Source organism: Alosa sapidissima, chromosome 16 (assembly GCF_018492685.1).
Source record: "Alosa sapidissima isolate fAloSap1 chromosome 16, fAloSap1.pri, whole genome shotgun sequence".
Lineage (NCBI taxonomy): Eukaryota > Metazoa > Chordata > Actinopteri > Clupeiformes > Clupeidae > Alosa > Alosa sapidissima.
In genome coordinates this window covers 23774781-23794680 of record NC_055972.1, presented here as the reverse complement: position 1 = coordinate 23794680, position 19900 = coordinate 23774781, and the positions used below count along the sequence as shown (strand labels likewise).

The 19900-nt window shown below is 41.1% G+C and overlaps 1 protein-coding gene across 1 annotated transcript; it reads right to left on the bottom strand.

The window, feature by feature from the left end:
* Nucleotides 1-1876: 1876 nt before the first annotated feature.
* On the bottom strand, nt 1877-19808 carry bmp5 (bone morphogenetic protein 5). Its single transcript, XM_042065077.1, has 7 exons — nt 18855-19808; nt 15046-15238; nt 11512-11660; nt 8696-8893; nt 5216-5292; nt 4970-5080; nt 1877-4724 (listed from the first exon to the last, which is right to left on the bottom strand). The coding sequence occupies exons 1-7, from the start codon at nt 19342-19344 to the stop codon at nt 4575-4577; spliced, it is 1368 nt and encodes a 455-aa protein (XP_041921011.1). The 5' UTR covers nt 19345-19808; the 3' UTR covers nt 1877-4574.
* Between the last annotated feature and the right edge of the window lie 92 nt (nt 19809-19900).

Genomic DNA, 19900 nt, shown 5'->3' with positions numbered 1-19900 from the left:
GAGGTGCCAGCAGTCACCATGCGGAGCAACAGGCCACAGGAATGCAAATCAGGCTCCGTCGCCAGGACTTAAGTTAGCAGGTGGCCTGTGCTATTCATCGGACGTCAACGCTCTTTTTTTGTAGATCAAGCCCGCATAACATCTGGGCAGACCGGTCACTGGTTTTAATTAAGTGAAATACAGTCACTCAATGTTCTGACATGCCAAGGGAGAGAGCAAGAGAGTGAGAAAAAAGTAGTCTGTAAAAAAGGGAGTTGGGTTGTGGGGGTGTATATCTCGGTATGTATCCTGTGTTTGGAAGGGGTCAACCAAGCTGTGTAAATAAATATTAATCTTTAAACTAATGCCCATGTTCACAATGATATCCAAGGCAATTTACAGGTCATGAAAGCAAACGACTTTACATATGTATACTTTCACATAAAGACATAAAGAAGTGATTTGCTATTCAATAGTTATGTTATTCATCGGATGTCCAATTCCAGTTCTGTTTCAACATTATAATTTTATTTTATTAGTAAGTTAAGTAGGTTTGATTTCTAAAACATGAATTTGACCCCCCTTTTAGTAGAACACAATGATTTGAAGAAGCCTTTTTTGTTCAAAAGAGTTCCTATATTAACAAATGTTCTTCATTTCTCCAGTAATTACTTGAAATCTTTGGTTTCTTTAAAGCCAGGTTATCTCTGGAGAGCATTGTCTGTCTGGTGAAAGGTTAATCATGGGCATTGCTTGGCTGAGTCAAGAGCTGGAATGACAACTATGTCAAATGTCAGTCTGTAGACAAAAGACAGGTTCTTACTTTATCTAACTAAGATAGGCAGTAGCAGAGAAAATAAACAGAACCCTACATTTGATTGCAGGTTTTCAGAGTTGTTGTATTGCTATTTCAGTTAGAGAAATTGTGCTGCAGCGGTTATGTCTAGTCCCATTTAGTCTCTGAATTAGAACAAAGTGCACATACTGCTCTCATTGATAAAGAGAAGAGCCAAAGAGGTGCCTGAGGCTAACATCTATCCGTCTTCTCCAAAAGCTTTAAGGTTATTTAACGAATAAGGTTATTTAATGAATTATAACCAGTACATGCTATGTTTGTACACTTTCATTTGTTCATCTAATTTATTTCCTAATTAACCAAACACAGTTTATTTTGAACGCTATTTAGTAACGCAGACAACCCAATCTCCAATGTAACACACATAAATAAAATACCAGAGAAGCTTTTTTCTTTCAGTCTCAATGAGTCTCTCCCCTTGAGTGTGCTCTCATTTCTCAAAGTCAACAAGCAGTGGCAGAAGGTTTATACACTGGAGAGAGAAACATAGATTTGCTGAGATAATGGAGGGATAAAGAAGGAACAGATCACCAGAATCTGCTTGAGAGCTGGCCCTGATCCGGCAGTCTATTGGCTCACATCCCATTGCTACCTGGGTTGCTATCTGGGGCCTTCTCACAGAATTACAACATTGGCACTGGCAAGCCACCATTGGGGGGGGGGGGGGGGGGCTTTGAACTACAAAGGTTCTTAGGGTGCACTTATGTTCATGTCATATTCAACCTTTACAAGTCTTACATCATAGTACTTCAGCTGTCAGTAACACCCAGTGCGTAATTTCCCTAAACTTTCTTAATATAACGTCATTCGCAAGTTATGCCTAAGGCTCTACCTTAAGGTTAGGACTTTCCCCAAAATGTCCTTAATTAAGTATGCCTTCTGTAAGTGTGACGTTCGTTAGGTTAGTATGACCTTTACATCGTAACACATATTAACACCCCAAAGCTAGAAGATCTGGAAGCTCTCAGATCGATAGGACTGAACAATGCAACATTGTAAAAAATCACAAGAGACACACAGCAACAGGGCATGTCACAAAGATCATTCATGAAAATACATTTAATTCCACAGACAGTAATAGAGTAGATACAGTCATTTCTTTCAAATATATTACTAAAATCTGTACTTTTATGTGTATGCTTTCAGTCATAGTCTGATAAAGCTTTCTGGGCTGTTCTCAAAAATGATGAGATTGCATGATGATATAACCTTTAAAATGAAAAGTGACTTAAATCAGATAGATTTAAATATTTAGACATGATTCTATTGTAGCCACTTGCCAATGTATGGTTTAACTGAACACCTCCAATAACATAGAAAATGTGACTTTGATTACTGCAATTACTGTAATTGCCTCAGCAGATGGAAAACAGTTAAGTTTCATAAAATCAGCAAAAACACATCATATAATTACATTTTATGTTATTCCTTTAAATTATACCATATATTTCAAAATGACAAGCAATGACAGCCCTTTTCTGTGTAACACAAAGAAAACTTAACTGTGACAAGACAGTTATTTTAAGTGGGGTCACAATCTAGGCATATTGGTAGTGGCACCTGTTTTCTTAAATGTCTTATCATTTAATTATATTTACCATGTCTCCTCAACAATCTGACAGATCCCTCATCAAAGGTTTATGTGTCCTTTAGAAAACAAACTTAAGGCGTTTAGATAAAGATACCTACTCTTAGTAGTAACCCAGCCCAATGATCAAATTGCCTCACAAATATTTCCCCCACAACAGCATTTAGTGACTATAGGGATGGCACCTGATTGCAGACTTACTGGAGAATTTAAAGGATGAGTGCATTTCATATCTAACCTCATGAAGGCTTAATTCACTGCAGCACTTAACATTTCTTGGTTTGTGAAGAATCGAACATGGCCATTGTGAATTCTAGAGATGTTTAGAGCTATCGTGATGGTATTGAACATTGCTCTTGGCCGTGTGAGCCATGCCATCTCATACAAGAGGGTACAAGACTGTAAAACACACTCTTGTAAAAAGCAGGCTCTCCAAAAGGTCTCCTGTACTAAATAAAATATTCTCTTATTTTTTTCCAATATCATAAAAGCCAAAATGGGTTTGACTCTGGCTGAAGAAAAGTGAACAAAATGCATACAGATCATTCCACTCAACATTTAAGCTGCTAGTAGTCGATCTCTAACCCAATAATTTCCCTCCAACAAACTGAAAAATTAATTTTCCAGTGGCATAGAAGATAACAACTTCCGACCGGATTGGGCAAAATCTGAAGATTACCTATCTGACTTTATCTACTGCAGCATCATTATAGAGCCAAAGTGCTTTACAGATTACCATATTTCCAAAGAGAATTCACTGTGGGTTGTCATTATTATTTAACTCCCATTGGATATTATCTTTAATGATGTTTCTGAAATAGTGTGGGGGGGGGGGGGGGGGGGGAATCATCTTGGGAAGTAACATTTATTTTGTATCTTGAACATCTGAGAAAATGGGCAAAACAAATTAAACATGAACCAGACATGATTTCGTAAAAGTACCACTGGAGACACTTATTCATTGTACTCCGCTCTGGGTTAATTAGTGTACAAGGCTACTCTTCAGCAAATAAATGAATAAATCAGCAGGAATTTTCTTTTGACCCTTCGCTTACAGTTTAGAACACAAGGATTGGGGATGGGGTGGGAATAGGAGATGGTACAAATGACATAGAGTCACAAAGACTAAAAACGTACTGGAATACCTAAAACTATCCTTAAAACTGGCCTTGTTAAATAAAATAATGAAAATAGAAAATACATCTTAAATGACCTATACAACTGGGACATACACAACCTTATGAACCATGCTGATCTTCTCTCCTTGCACAAGTACCAGACATACTTTAAAGGTGCATTCTGTATCCATCTCCCACTATAAACAATTACACAAACAACTCTGCTCTGGTGATGCATCCATGTGAGGGTGGTGCATCAAATCACTCTGGTTGTTTGGCCCCAAAAGTAGAGTTCTGCCAGTTTTATGTACTGCCGGTGTGTATTCCACACTCAGTACCTCAGTCCCAGCAGGTAGACAAGGCCTTCCTGTTTAACACAATCTCTCCAAATAAAATCAAAGTTGAATGGGCTCAATGCTGTGGTTTTGGGGAGGGGATCTTGAGGACAAACATTACCAGCTGACATTCCACAGAGGGGCCCATGACGAGGGTCGGTGGAAACAGTATCAGAGATCTATGGACACTGAGATAACGCTGCTCAGTGAGCATTTTAATATTTGCGCTCAATTCACATGTACAGCTTTGGGATCTATCAAGGAAAATATGCATAGGATATGCAGTCCTGCCTGCCACGGCGGCTATGCTGCATCTTCAGCTACATTTTAACTATAGCCTTGAGTCTTTTTTCCTCTCACCCAGAGATGAATAGAGTATTCCAACACACCACTTAACTTCAGTCCGCCTAAAATTATAGCGTACAGTGAGTCTCAGTATCCGTAAATCGTCTAAAATACCATTTTTGTTGTTGTTGTTGTAGTTGTGGATAATATACCAACAGATTAACAAGAGCTTTTATTTGAATCTCTAAAATATATTTTACAGTAAAACCATTATCACAAAATAATTGATAATAAATAAGCACAATTAAGTACATAATATACATAATACTGTACACCATACCACAAATCTAGTTTGATATGTTTCTCCACTTGTAATGGACTGGAAATAAACATCATCAAGAACATTAATATCTTCAGTGGCATCCACACGACCTGACCACCATGTTCCTGTACTTCTTCAAAATGACGTTTGAGTTGTCGTCAAAGTACAGCACTGATATGGCATTGAGCTTAGTAGGTGCACAGCATGGTTTTGGCACATTATCAGGAAACATCAGGTGGACCTTTGAATGGAAAACAGGGAGTTGAGCCCTGTGATTTGCCTGTATAATATTTACAATATCCTCTGAAATGACATCCATGAAACTACATACACCTGTGGACTTGACTGCAGCACCGGCGGACAAGGTTGACATTATACTACAGGACATAGCAATTTCTTTTACCCAGTCTGTGAATCTGAGCCCTGTTATTACCTTTTGTAATATTTATAATATCGTCTAAAATCATGGTGCTGCTATGTACTTACCAGGGTTTGTACAATGGCGTGGTTGGTGGCATTCATGTGCGCGTTCAGTGGAAACGAGCACTCGCCGTCACAGTAAAAAGCGGCATATCCCTCTGGCGCGATTATCCAGTCCTATAAAAAACCAACCATAAGGAGTGACAGAGATGTCTCCATGTGTCATCCAGGACATGTCGTTTTATCATCTCAGATATCTGCTGGGCTTATGATAGAGAGGCTCAAAGCTTAGCCGGAGTGTTAGTATCTTACCTGCCATCCTAGGTCTCTGAAGCTGACATAAAGCTCATGTTTCTTGCAGGCTTGCTTCTGTTCGCTGGTGTTTTGATCTTTCAGGACAGGAAAACAAAGTTGATTAAAACCTTAATTTCATTCACATCTTACCAGCGTTCATTTGGCAAATGCTTTTATCCTCCCTCTGAGCCCGTGAGCGTCTCTGGGGGCCCATTCGACTGCAGTGTTAGACCACGGTATGCATGGATATACTGTATGGTAACCTCATTAAATCTGCTGGCTCAATCTCTCTGACTCCCGTGGCCTTGCACACATACTGTACCACTTCCACAGTAGCTGTGAAAGTCAAACCACATCCGAAAGGAACAATAAGAAACACTATAAATATTGTATGAAAAAAAATGGCGAAAAACTACTTTTTGTTTTCAGATGTCAGCTCCTATAACATTGGTTAAGTAGTATAAGTACATACTCTTTTGATCCCGTGAGGGAAATTTGGTCTCTGCATTTATCCAAATCTGTGAATTAGTGAAACACACTTAGCACACACTAATCCCGGCGCAGTGAGCTGCCTGCAACAACAGCGGCGCTCGGGGAGCAGTGAGGGGTTAGGTGCCTTTCTCAAGGGCACTTCAGCCGTGCCTACTGGTCGGGGTTTCGAACCGGCAACCCTCTGGTTACAAGTCGAAAGCGCTAACCAGTAGGCCACGGCCGGGTGGGCTGATAGGCCGGGTGGGCTGATAATATCAAAAAGTTGTCAATTACCAGTTGCCATGAAACATTTTTTTTTCAGCCTTTAACATAGCTCTCAATACAAATTTCAAGTTTTTGCCTGAAATTGCACTGTGCCTATTTACAAGGGCATTGTTCCCACCTCTTCTGGGGCCTACCATCAAATGTTGGACCTCTATAGAAAGCTGAGAACCTCTAGTTTTCGTAGGAAACAGTCAACACAACTGTGTGATGTACTCACACAGAGTTACAGAGGCTAGAATATAGTTTTTTCTTTCTGCCGGATTACAAGCATCTCTGAACCGACCACATTTCAGCCCTCTGGGTCACTTGATATCCCTTAGAAACACAACTGAGCCCTAGCACCAGGTCTTGTGAGGCTGTGTGCAAAAGTAGATCAATATAGAATGAAAATATGAGTGCTTTAGACCATTATTTGCCAAGGTATGCTCATGCGTTTTGTAAAATGCCTATGGAAACACCCCATAGGACTTTTTGTTATCCAAAATGCATACTGACACTCAAATGCTTACTGCACATGAACCCCTTTGTGTAGAAGCATAATCCTGGTCTCAAATGAAAGGTAACACTTTGAGGTTTCTTGTGGACTATTTAGATTGTATGTCAGGTGTTCTGATATAGACTGACTACACAAAATATGGAATAATTACAAAAAAGTATCTATTATTGCATTTACTTTGTTGGTTCAATGAGTGTGTATAAGATAAACTATACATCTGTACAACTAATATTGGATAATACAACATGAAGATTCAATTTCTATGGATTCTTGTGAATATTTCAGTACCCAATATGTTGCATCTACTTATGGTGCTGCAGCTACACTGCAGCCAGAAGTCAGGGTAGCACCAAAAGCGGAGGAGGGGGAGGGGGGCATTTTGGATCAAATTTAATTGAGACATAATAAAATTAATCTGAAAATGTAAAGCACTATACACATTGTACATGAAAAAGCTTGCCATTTTTGGATTCCCAAGAGCCAAAGCTTTGAAATGGTGTATAACATTACTATGCTACATAGCAATATGGTGCATACAATTGATTTAGAATGTTGGGGGGAGGTGGGGGAAGTGGGTAACCGTCCCGCCGGCGGGTCATGAGGGTTAAACTGCGGAAAAAGCATAAGAAAGCCTAAATAATGATATTTCAAGAAGGTTCCATTTTTAGGCCCTGTGAAACAAACCGCTTACCCTGATTGTGAAACTACCCAGTGGTTCCCAAGACTCTTATGTGGTGAGTTACAAAAGGGGGTGCGTGCAGGTCATAATGGCAGGCTAGCCATATTGATACAACAGACATACTTGAACCAATCCAAAGAATGGGACAATACAGAGACAATCACAGCACAAACGCTGTTCAGATGCAGAAACCATGGTTAAGAAAGGCTAAGCAACAGCTGAGGGGCTAGGTTTTTCTTCCATTAAAGTATGAGCATCTCAATCTTTGCACCATGCACTATACTGGGGGGTGGGTATGGGGCGTTCTTCTTAAGGGGGGGTCTGTCATGAAATGCTTTTACCTACTACTACCAGTTGTACTCCTTGTCCAGGAGCACTCAAATCATGCCTGTGGCAAGTGGACTCAAAGTAGGTATCCCACAGCTCACTGCTCTAAATAGGGTTCCCAATTCTCACAGTGCTAGTACAGAAGACAGGAAACAACACTTTGCAGTCCAGAATAAAAGCCTGACAGGAAGTCTTAAAGGGCCAAGAGGCGAAGGAAGTCGATGAAAAATACAAGCGCTGCAGTGGCCATCATCATTTTGATGTTCCAGGAGGCACGGATGACAAACGACCGTCGGACGTCAGCAAGTGGCTCCCCACAGAGCCGCGGCCAGGCACTCAGTCCCTCTGATGTGCTCCAACATCTTGGCGAACCCACTCAGATACATCATCCCGAGTGCCAAAAGGGCTTTACGGGTTTTTACTGCATTGACTCTGTTCACTTTGAGTGGAGCAAAGTACACAAAGGATAGACACACAGTGTGTGTTTAAGGAGGATCCTCACGGACCACCACATGGCACTGCGTGACCCCACGACAAAAACCGTAGAAAGTAACAACGGCTCGGGGCAGAGACATGTCTGCTTTCACTTGGTGGTTCGAACTGATTCGATTCAGTTCCCTGGGCCTCTCTGAGACTATTAAAAAAGTAAGAAATTAGTAAATGACTAATTAAATGTCATTCACCAAATGCCCGCAGCCCCGCACTGATGTAACACAATTCGCAATCTCTCATGTCAAGTGATAACTGTACGGTACTCTATTCAACAAGGATTTTGTTAAGGTAAGATATTCTGGTTTGTTTCCAGGACTTGACAGCTCTACAGTCTCCACATGCCGCCTGTGATGGAGAGTCTTGGTAGCCACCACGTTCCTCAGTAGACATAACATCCTGAGCTACTATGTGTAATGGGTAGCTGTACTTAAAGAACACATATAGAGTGTCACATGTGTTCTAAACTTCAATGTTTTTCATTACATAATTATCACTGAGAGTTGTAGTTTGTAGTCTCCTTCCAATAATTGCATGGTCTAGGATCATGAAACGACAAGGCGAGAATGTTTCCTAACCCTTAAAGGTGTAGGTTTTTGAACATTCTAACATAAGATTCTGTTCCGCAACAATTGAAGGTTCTAAAATTCTATGTTGAATTCAATGAACCCAGATATTCTTTAGAACGTTCATTTCCCAACATTCCCGTCACACCGGTGTGACGGTACTCCTTTAAGGGCTAATAACTTACCACCATTTTTGGGTGTTTGTGAGGATTTCTGTTGTGATCGTGTTTTATTCCGATTATTATTCTTCCTCTTGCCTCCGGTGGCTCTTACAGAGCGAAGCAACACCTCACTGGCTTTGAAAAATGCCACAAGAAAAGGCTGTTTGGATTGCGGACCGCTTCTTCCAATGATGCCAGCTGACTTCATGTTGATGCTTCTTCCTTCACCAGAAAACAAAAAAATTGTTTTCAATTGTTTATACAGTGACTTAGCCATTAGTGAGCCTTTGGCATGAGCTAGAGAGCTTAACCCATCCACTGGGTATATTCAGTAATGATATTCATATTATCGACTTCATTTGACATGACCTCATGCGCATGTTTCCCAAGGAAAGCAAAAATGGACTCTTGAGAGACATTAAATGCAATTATGTTCTATACAAACTTTCCCACAGTAAGACAGATACATAGACAGACAGACAGGCAGACAAACAAATAGACAGATAGATAGATTGATTGATTGATTGATTGATTCGCTGGTTGATGATTCATTATCAACTGGGATAAGTAGTCTATGTAGTAGAGCCCTGGCTGCCTGTAACTTCAGTATAACCACATCATTTCCTTGTTAACATAAAAGACATCAACAAAGCAGGGGCAATCCAGTGGGAACACTTTTCAACGATATCGCACTCTAACGATCTACAAATATTGAGATTAGATTTTAAGCCTCAATTCCTGTAAATCTCATTATGTTTCATTTGCAGAGAAATCATAAGGGACTCATTAACCTTAAGCAAATATGCTATTATATTTCAGGCAGAGGTGACAGGGTTTATTGAATGGGAAATGTTGGCTGACATGTGGACTTACAATACATTAACTTTTGTCATGACGGAAACATTTTTACCTTTTTATAAAAGTAAAGGTGTTATCCAGTTTTTATGCAAACAGCAGCTTTTTCACATCAAATATACCACTAGGTAATAAGTTGTGGCGAACTCTCTAGGATCTCCTTGCATAAAACATATTTATCCTCTGATTATGGTCAGTGTATTGTTTCGTTATAGTAGACTGTCTGAAAGTGGATTCTATCACTGATTTAAACAAGGTATGAATGCAGATCTTAGTCATAATACACTGAAGGGTAAAGCATTGTAATTGGGTGGAGTGAAACTAAATTGTGAATGTAAACTGATTATCTTAATGTCATATGGTGGACTACAAAGCCAAATAATAGCCGATCAGAATGACTAATTACAATAATTACAAATAATTCTTCCCTTTAGAGATATCCTGTTTGGCTCACCTACACAATCATGGTAAATAAGCCTTTGACAGCGACAGATATACTGCCTTATTTTTAGGAATCCATATGTGTAGGAGGTTTTCCATATCACCTTGCCTTACAGTGGTTTCAGCTGTTGAACCATGAAGTAGAATTATTTTCTGCACCATTTCACTCTACATGTCTATGGGTTGTGAAAAAAGAGACATCTGTGCTGGTGAAAATTGTCTTGTCTTGTTCACGTCAACTCAGACATGGAGCACTCAGACTGATGGTTGTAGTTGTGCTGCTTCTTTGGAGAATCTTATCTCACCACAGAATTCTGTTTCTTTCGCCTTATTGCCCCTGAAAGGGTGTAATTGTCCACTTCTCTCTGCATCTACTGTAAACAATATGTGTGCTTAAATGGACTTAGAGGGATACAGAGTGAAAGAGTACAATCACTTTAAGATGGGAGTAGCTACTGACAGACGTTCTCTTTACACAAGCACTCTCTTCATTTATCACCACAATACGGTGTTTTGGCTCTTTATAGATGGAGGGAAATATTTTTCATCATGTTCTTTACTTTTGTAGCCTTTTGTGTTTACAACTCATAACTTCAACATAAATGTAGAATGTCTCAATCTGCAAATGAAATTGCATTACTGTAACAGTGCTAAGGTCAAACCTTGCTCAGCATACAACACTTGTTCTTCAATGATGCATAAATGTTCAGACAAAACTAAAATTAGTTCTCCAAAACTTCATGCTGCTCCACCTCTGTGGGAGGTCATTAGCTTTGTTTGAAATGCTTACAGCATCACAACTGAAGCAAACATGCTTTTCTCCCTCTCTCAGCACTGATTATATCTGCTCACACACTTCCTTTCTTACTATTGTCCTGCGTTGCCCAATAATTACAGGGGCTAGTCTTAAAATGGATTGCAACCACAACTCCCTTAAAATGGTTCGCGAAAAACCCTGACTTGTGTGAGGCACACGAATAAAAGAAAACACACATGAGGGGCATACTGTTTGAGTTGTCCTCATGACTCACCAGAAAATAACTGCTCTTTAGTCATCATTACATGCTGTGGTTTTAAAACAAAGGCATGGGCCTCATCAAGACCCAAGAAGGAAATGACCAAATGTACAAACGATAAAAGCATTTCATGGATAATACCAAAGTTTCTTTCCTGAGATGATCTCATGCAAGGAATAAACACAAAAAAGGACAACTGCACGATCAAAAGGTATTCAATATACATTTCCTCCCAAAGAAAATTACTGTGGCTATGACCAAACCTTTCATGAACCAGTCTTCTGGTTGAGTTAGGGTGAGGGTATACTATACACGCATGCTACAGTATTTTAGTTCAAGCTTCAAGGCTGAGTTAAACTTGTTCATAGTTTGACTTTGCTTAAATCAGTCAAGTTGTAACATTGCAAGCTACCACGTCTTTTAAGGAGCGATCATCCCTCCCTTTGAATAGGCCACGATCAGGCATATTTCTGCAGCAAAATAAAGCTCATACATTCAACGAGACCAAATGATAAAAATCCTACTTACCATCCAACGTCTCCACACAGAGCTGAAGCCCCATGTTTTGTTGGGGATTGAGCACCCAGTGGTTGCTTGTGGCTGTGATATCAAAGACCAGCCACCCGCCATCTGAGGCTTTGACTTTCTTAAAATCAAGCAAGAAGGTCTCTGCATCCCTGGTAACAACAAATAAAAAAAAAAACATGTTTTCTGTAAGCCATAATCCAAACAGCCATTAGACAAACATGGGCGATGGGTTGGGGTATCAAGAAACAATTATAGCTATGTCACTGTGTTATACCAATGGCTATTATGTCAAGCCAACAAACAGCAGGACTTGGCTAAGAAATACCAAGCTCTGAAGCAGACAAAAATGGTGGATATCCAAACAGTACAAATGAGGGATTTATCCTGTAAATCCATTAAACAACATATGAATTGATGAATACAGTACAAATGAGGGATTTATCTTGTAAATCCATTAAACAACATATGAATTGATGAATTGAATGAAATGATGACACAGATAAAGGCATCAAGACATGTACTACTGTGGCATCAACTGAAAACAAACACACCTCTTTCATACACACAATTTGTTAATACACTAACACAGGCACCAACATGACCACTAGCCTACTCCCAATAAACTGACAAAGAAATCCCAAACAGACATTTTTTTTCCCAAAATGTCTTATTCTTTGAAAAAGTTCAGCTGTGTCTACTGTGTCTACTCTATATATCGCACCCGTGTAAAGCGGCGGACTGTACCCTGCTGTGATACGGGCCACTTTAACACCTTTCTTTACGAGAGGACCAGTGGGGAGGACCTGAGAATTGGGTGCTGAAGTGTGAAACGCTAAATAACATTTATCAAAAGATGAGGAGAGAGGGGGAGAAAAAACAACATCATCGTGTTACAGGAGCATTTGGGAGTGGATGTGTGAAGGCTGGAGACCTCGGTCGCCTCTTTTAAGAAAAAAAAAAAATCCAGACCTAACAACTGACCCTACACACCCCCCGCCCGTCCTCCCCTCCCAGGGGGCCCTAGACCGGAGTTCATCGAGAGTGACCTCGCACGGGTCTCCGGAGGACCATATCTCCGCTGAAATCTCCCGAGCACATATTTGCCCCTGTGAGAGCAGGCCTGGGTTTAAGTGCGCCCCTGTGTGTTCAGCTATGTCCTCCTCCTCCACCCCCACCCACCCTAGCCTGTCCAGAGCTCTGTTAAGAGGAGCAGGTGGGCTGGAGGGAGAGTGGCCCTTAGAAGGCCGAGGACCTCGTCGGCCCCCGGGGCACCTCGATTGGGGCCAGATGGCCTGCTCCGAGATGCAAGCGCTTTGACAGCGCCGCGGAGATACAGGGGGGTGGTGATAGCCGACGGACTTCCGTGGGGTTGGCGGGAGCGCTTTGTAAGTGGGCGACCGGCAACCATAACCGCTAATGGAAACGCTTTATCTGTTGGCGCTATCAGAACTGGGGGAACTGGTGAGAGTGAGGCAGAGCAGAGAGAGAGAGATAGTTGTAGAGAGAGAGAAAGAAGAAAGAAAGAAAGAAAGAAAGAAAGAGGGGTAATGAATGGGGCTCTTGAGGCTAATGCACTTTGAGGACCACAGGAAGTGCAGCTGTGCAGAGCATGCTGATGTTTTAGTCATGTAAAGTCTTAAAACAGCTTCATCAAAGACACAGTAAAGCCTGGGTCATTTATGGTGCTACACTATCCTTTGACCTGCTCTAGCATTCAGTGCCATCCCAATGGGATCACTTTTAGCTTGCTGTGTCTCTTTATTAATTTTTGTTTGGTTCTAAAAGGAACTACTGCAATGTGTGGTATCGATCTAGCCCTCCCATAGTGCTGTGGGCTTGTTAGATTCCAGACAAGATCTCCCATTAAATTGTATTTTGAAAACATGCCCAGTAGTAACTACAATAATGTCCTTTTTCTTTTTTTTTTCTTCTGTTCTCTTTTTTCCTTTGTTGGGAGATTCCAATCAGGGCCAGAATAAACCAGCACATACCCCTCTCCCCCAGCAACCCAACACCCCCCAATCCTCAACGACAAAACTTCCCATCTGTGTTTTAATAACAACGTCTGTGCTTGTGACTGTTTTATGGCTGCTCTCTTTGTCAATAAAGCCAAGGAGAGGGATCCGTTTACATCAACAGGAGATTATTTGGGGTCTGTGGGAGCTGCTCTAGAACGACGTGTCTGGGCCCCTCGCGTTTCCAATCACTGAGGTGACTTATGCTTATTTATGCACTCTTTGTCATTTATACGCTTCTATATTCAGAGGTGTCTCTCACTATGTCAAATAATGCCCTGTGTAAACGAGCAGCGGGTCATATGTCTCTCTCTGGCAAAGGTAAATTTCCTTTGTTTGTGCTGTATGTGTGGGCCGATAGCATTACACCCACCTGCCTGACTGCAAGCTGGAAGCCTTCCAGAAGCCATGACAGAGGCAGCCCTGGAGGTCAGAATATTTCACTGAAGGCTGATGTCTGTGTTAAAGAATGGCCGCTCAAATGAAACCTTTTCAGAGCAATACAGGCACATTTTGTGATGATTGGGTTCAAGAAAGCATTGTGATATTCCACCAAACTGTGTGCGTGTGTGTGTGTGTGTGTGTGTGTGTGTGTGTGTGTTTGTGTGGATTGAAAGGCACCTTCTGTTGAAGTCATCTTTAAACTCTGTCAGCTATGCTGCTTTTTTGAGCTCACAAGTAACCTAAATTGTTGAAGAGTTGTGGAAAAACACATGTGAGGGCCATTGTCACCGTTTAAATGGTGACAAATTACACCCTTAAAACTTCCTGAAACGAGGCATCTAATCGCCACGAGGGGGAAGATTCCGGACAGATCCTAGACACACTCTAGTGTAAACAGGATGTCCTTTTATTTTCTGCATGATTGCTTGCCTAAAGTGTTTTACAGAACTGGTCGCGGTTTTAAAGGGCTGTATCAAAGGATCCAGCCCGGAGCGAGAGGAGGAGGGACAGAAAAAAAAAAACCCAAACACACAAACGTCACCGTCGGGAGGACAGGATGCTCCTCAGGTAGACCAGCAGCCCAGCTCATCTCCGACCTGCAAACCTCAAAAGAGGACACCTGGGCCGCATGGGTGGGATAAAGTCCTCTGAAAGTGTACGGCCCCATGTGACCAGCGAGGGCCATCTTACATAAAGGAGGCGACTCTGAACGCCAGCAAACAATAACTAAAGAGGTTATTCGAGACTGGTCTAGCCACGCAGTAGGGAGAGAACGTGGCCGGCGTCTTCTTTCTCATTCTTTTCTCTCAGAACAATTCGGCTGTAAACCGTAGACCATTCCGTAGAGATTTTGTCACCGTGGCCATCAGAAAAGCCTGATTTTTAATTACAAAGATAAGTGGGCAAAACTGAACAAAAGGGGTCATGATGAAACCCCTAATATGATCAAGTATATCACTGCAAGACAGGGCCAAAAAATACAAATAGCACCAACATTCTTTACAGTACAATACAACATTTGTAGCTATTTTGCTTTATTTTTGTAACAGAGATAAAAGTATTTGCTTGTGCTTACTTGTTTGGGTATTCCTTGATGACTTGATATATAGAGACCTTAAGGGTGATGTTCTCATAACGGACATGGCTGTGATCTTTGTAGATGCGGAATTCGGCGGCCGTTACCGCTTCCCCGTCAGGAATCTGAGTGAGGTCAAAGCGGAACTCCTTATAGTGTCTCCTCTGGTGAGAGAAGTCCTTGTCCCTCTCCACTGAAGGGGGGGAGAATAACACACATTGAATTACAGCTACTAACAGTACAGCAGTAGCTCCCAGTCTAAGCCCAGCCTAAAACCCAGGGGTAACATCAGGGAATTCTCTACTACAGAGGCAGTTATCAATCTACATCTTAAGCCTTCAAAGAGACATTTATAAAAATGGCTTTTAACATTCCTCGGATTATGTCAACATTTTGACTACCAACAAAAGCAGTCTTCAGTCCATGAAATGTCCCTGTTCAACACAGGTAGCCACCACTGGACAAGACCTCCACTGTGAGCGTTTCATAGTCTTTCCCAACCCATGATGAATGAGCTGTCAACGTTTAAAAACAGGCCCTTCCCGATTTATGACAACAGCATTTGCTCCTCATGTCAAGAAAAAAAAGGTTCAGACAAGCCTCTCTGAAATTATTTCTTCAACAATATTGACTCCCTGTCCAGGGAAATTTGGAAGGAAACTTTTGTGGCTATTTTGAACTGCATCTAAACGTACATGAATGACATCCCTGTCCCACAGGAGGTATTAATCTATAAAGCCTTTAATTCAGGCCTCCAGAGTCAGACCAAAAAATAATTAATACACATGAGAGAGAGGCGTGATTAGAGTCCGCCCATATATTTGTTAGGGTTTTAAAGAATATCAAGAGACAATTCCATGTGAAACTCAGTCTGAATTCCAAGCTCTTAAAACACTCACACACCTTCTTCAGGAGGGGTAAAAGTGAGTGTGGAGAGTGGTTTAAAAGCCCTACTAGAGGACGGAGGGCATTTGTGCCCCAGCCGGCACCAGCACTGCTAAAAGATAAAACAGGACAAACACAGGTCCATTTCAGTCATAGTTTATCTACAGTGAAAGTCTGTGGTTACTTAACACGAACAGGTCAGGGGTCGAGGCATCGCTCTGCCGGATGGACGCACACTCTGCTTCCAGCCACTGGCTCCCATTAGAGGCAGAGGTGGCGAGTTACATGGGGGTGGCAGGTGAGAGATAAGGGGAGATTAATTGGGGATTGCATCATGCATCAGAAAAAGGGGTCAGCACCCTCGGAACACTCCACCGTTGGGGGGTGGTGTGCGTGTCTGTATCTGTGTCTCTGTGTGCGTGTGTGTGTGTTTGGTTGAGGGGGGGTAGGTGGTTGGTGGTGGTAGTTGTTGGGCCTCTGCCCTGGCTCCTGGACAAAAGGACGTCTGATGAAGCTCGAGTTTGGTCCAAAATGTCTGATGGCATCTTAAGTAAATGTTTATGTCAGCTTACATTAGAGCATTGTATTTGAATAACATTGTCTGAGCGTGTTGTCGAGCATATTCGGATCACTTCTTTATTGTAAACACGGACAAACACATGTCACAAAGCATCATTTTACATGTTTGAATTTGCACACAGAGCCCAGATTGTGATGGAAAAAGAGGACGATGTTTTGAATTTAATAATTTTTCATAAGTCTTTGTTTAAATATTATCACAAAAATGTTTGATCGAGAAAAGTGTGTAGTGTATGGGTCAGTTGCCTGCCATTGTCTCCATTAAAAGTGCTATGCTTTCAAAGAAAACAGTGTACATGCCCTGCTGTTCTTAACTAAAAACAGATGGCAAATTATCAAGGTGAAGGCTTTTACCTTCTGCGCTACCGTAACAATTGACGTTTTCATCCTCCAGTACTGTTCATTAAGTTTAAATATTGCTAAAATCTCTCTTTGATCATCCATTATTTAAAGTGTCTTCGTTCAGGGCTCCTACAAATCCACAAAATGGTTAACAGCCATTGCAACAGAGCAACAATTTGGGGGGCCCGTGGCTATTTCAACAGGTCTAATGTATATGGACAACCAGCACAACCTGTCTTAATGGATGGAGAACAAACAGCAACATCCAGCTATAAATGAGCCATTTACAGGTATACAAAGTTACTCCTTTTTACGGCTTACCGCCATGTGGGCCCATGTGGGAGGAAAAAACGGGCTTCACTCAACTTCTTTCCTTTCTTTAACAACAGGAAGTAATTAAGCCAAATTATCCCCAGGTCAGACAGTCATTCGATAAGTTTGTATGAACTGTGGGGTGAAAGGTCACGGCTACTGATCCTGTAGAGTGTTAATCACGCTTATCACCATGCTGTTCGTTTAAAGCATGCAAAGCGTTTCATCAATGTTGAAGTAATGCTGGTATCACTCAGGCTGTAATTGTTTTTTAAAAGCAAATATAGCTGGCCTCACAGTGAAGGAGAACAGTAAAGTCACAAAGTAGCAGGCAACTAGTGATTATGCTGAAAAAGTAAATTGGAGGGTTGAGTTTTAAAAGTAAGTTTGCTATATCAAAAACGGTCTTGTGTGCTATAACTACATTTTTAGACCATTTTTTTTTCCACAGTACCTTTTTTAGGGAAGACTATACTGAGAACTTGACAACATTTTTATGTTGCTATGAAAAAGGATCCAAGTACTGCAGTAAAGCAGAAAAACGGTAATAATCATAAACAAAATAAGATATACATGTAGATGTCTGCAGGTAACTTAATGAGACTGGCTTTTTCCCCCTCTATATTGTTGGTATACATAAGAAATATACTATGAGGCAGGCTTTGTGTTTTACAATTCAATTCATGTAGAAATATAAAAGCATTGATTTCATTATACACATTTAGATTTACAGTACAGTTCACAGACCCGTACTATTGGTAGACTATACCGGCATAAGATGCTGATTGTGATTACATGACAAACAATACATTTGCCCTGTTTACATCACAAACAAAATGTACACCAACAAGTTTGAGTAACCTAAAAAAAAAATCCTGGTGGGGAAACCGCTAAGGATTGTGGTAGCCTGTGGTCAATTAAAACTTTACACAAAAGGGAAAAGACAATGCCAAGTGCAATTATCCTTCCTCCTTTACCACAGACAATAGCTTTGGACTGACACAATAATCATACTTAATATTACTCTATTATTACTATTACTCTATATAATTTATATTTATGTTTTTGTATAAATAAGGGCAAAAGTAATTATTACATATAAATATATGAGATATGGTTTATGTGATAATTGCGCTTATGTTCGCTGTTCACTGCAATAATTCTTCAGGGCATGCCGAATAGGTGGTAGTGAAACTGAATAGAAGAAATACCTATTCATCAACATGAAACATGACAGTAACATGTTTAAAATGTGTCCTTATGCTGGTGGCAACATCTTCACTAGGAGCTACATCATACAGTACATTTCCTTTCTTCAAATAGGGTAAAGCACAAGGGCCAAAAGTCAGATATGTACACCTTGATGTGAGCAATGTTTTTTTTCCAATAGGATTATTCATTAAAAGTATATTTTAAATAATTATTTCATTTACTACACAGGGCAAGCTTGGGAAAGCTGGCTAATTTGATGAATGCCATGACCTTGATGTAACCTGTGTATAGAAATGATAAAACAAAAATACCTGTCGCTGATGAAGCTTATATTAACGTAACCTACAAATTACTTAGTCTTTCTTTGATTTATTTTACAACGCATCAGACATGGAACCTTTAGCGTCAGTGCGTAAAGACGCACAAACGTATTTCGGGGGACATACCAGCTTGAAGCATGTTTGTCACGAAATACTCACCTAAATTAACGAAACTCATGACCATATCGGCGTCGTTCAGAAAACTAGTGTCGTGAGAAGTTGCTAGAGGCGGACTTGGGCTCGTGAGGGGGCCCGCGCGGTATGACTGTGCTGCGCGAGTATATCCATGTGGAGAGCTGTAGTATCCTTTGCGCGAGTTTCCATGAATTTTCCCACTAAAACCTTTGCCTGTGCCCTCAAGTATTCCGTCTTCCTCCTCAGTAGCCATGGCATTATACAAGTCAAGCATGAACAGGGGAGCTGATGATGCCTGTTTTCCTGGAGAAAAGGGCCTTGGACGATGTGGCAAACCCAAAATCGAGAGAATTTCTCTTTGAATCTCTCTTCTTTCATGGTTACGCAATCTTCTGTAAATGAAACTGGAATGCACATGGTTGTCTCCCAAACCACAGTACACGCACTGAAGAAAACCAAGGAAACTCCACAGTAGTCCAAATGTGGCCTGGTCAAATTGTGCCAACGATTTCATCTTTATTCGTGCTAAAAATAAATCTATAATATCTTGCCGACTTCCATGACAGCACAAGAACCATAAGTTACAACTTTGAGAATCCCCCTTCAAATAAAAATAGGTCAGGTCCTCACATTCCAAATGAAACAGGTTTCTCCAAGATTATGCCGTTTTTCATCTGTTTCCAGTAACGCCTCAGATCACCTGTAGAATGTCGAAGTCTAGTACAGAGCTGCTGTCCCCTGACTCCAGGATCCCATCTTTTCCTGCAACAAGTTTGTCTAAGTTACAGCACATCACTTAGTGGTTCGTATTTAAAGTGTTTTAAGCCTTTAGTATGGAAAAAATCCTCTTCTTGTGCTATGGCCTACACTTCAATGTGTAAGTGCGATAATAAGGGCTATTCAACAGAGCATCAACACAGGTAGCTTGAGCCTGATGAGGAGTAAGAGAACCCAGCACACACAACAGCTTAAGTTTTTGAGCCAGCGAACTTCATCCCTGGGAAATGTGTCGACACCAGTAGTCCATCCCACACAGGGGTTTTTGGTATCTACCTCTGGCGGCCGCAATA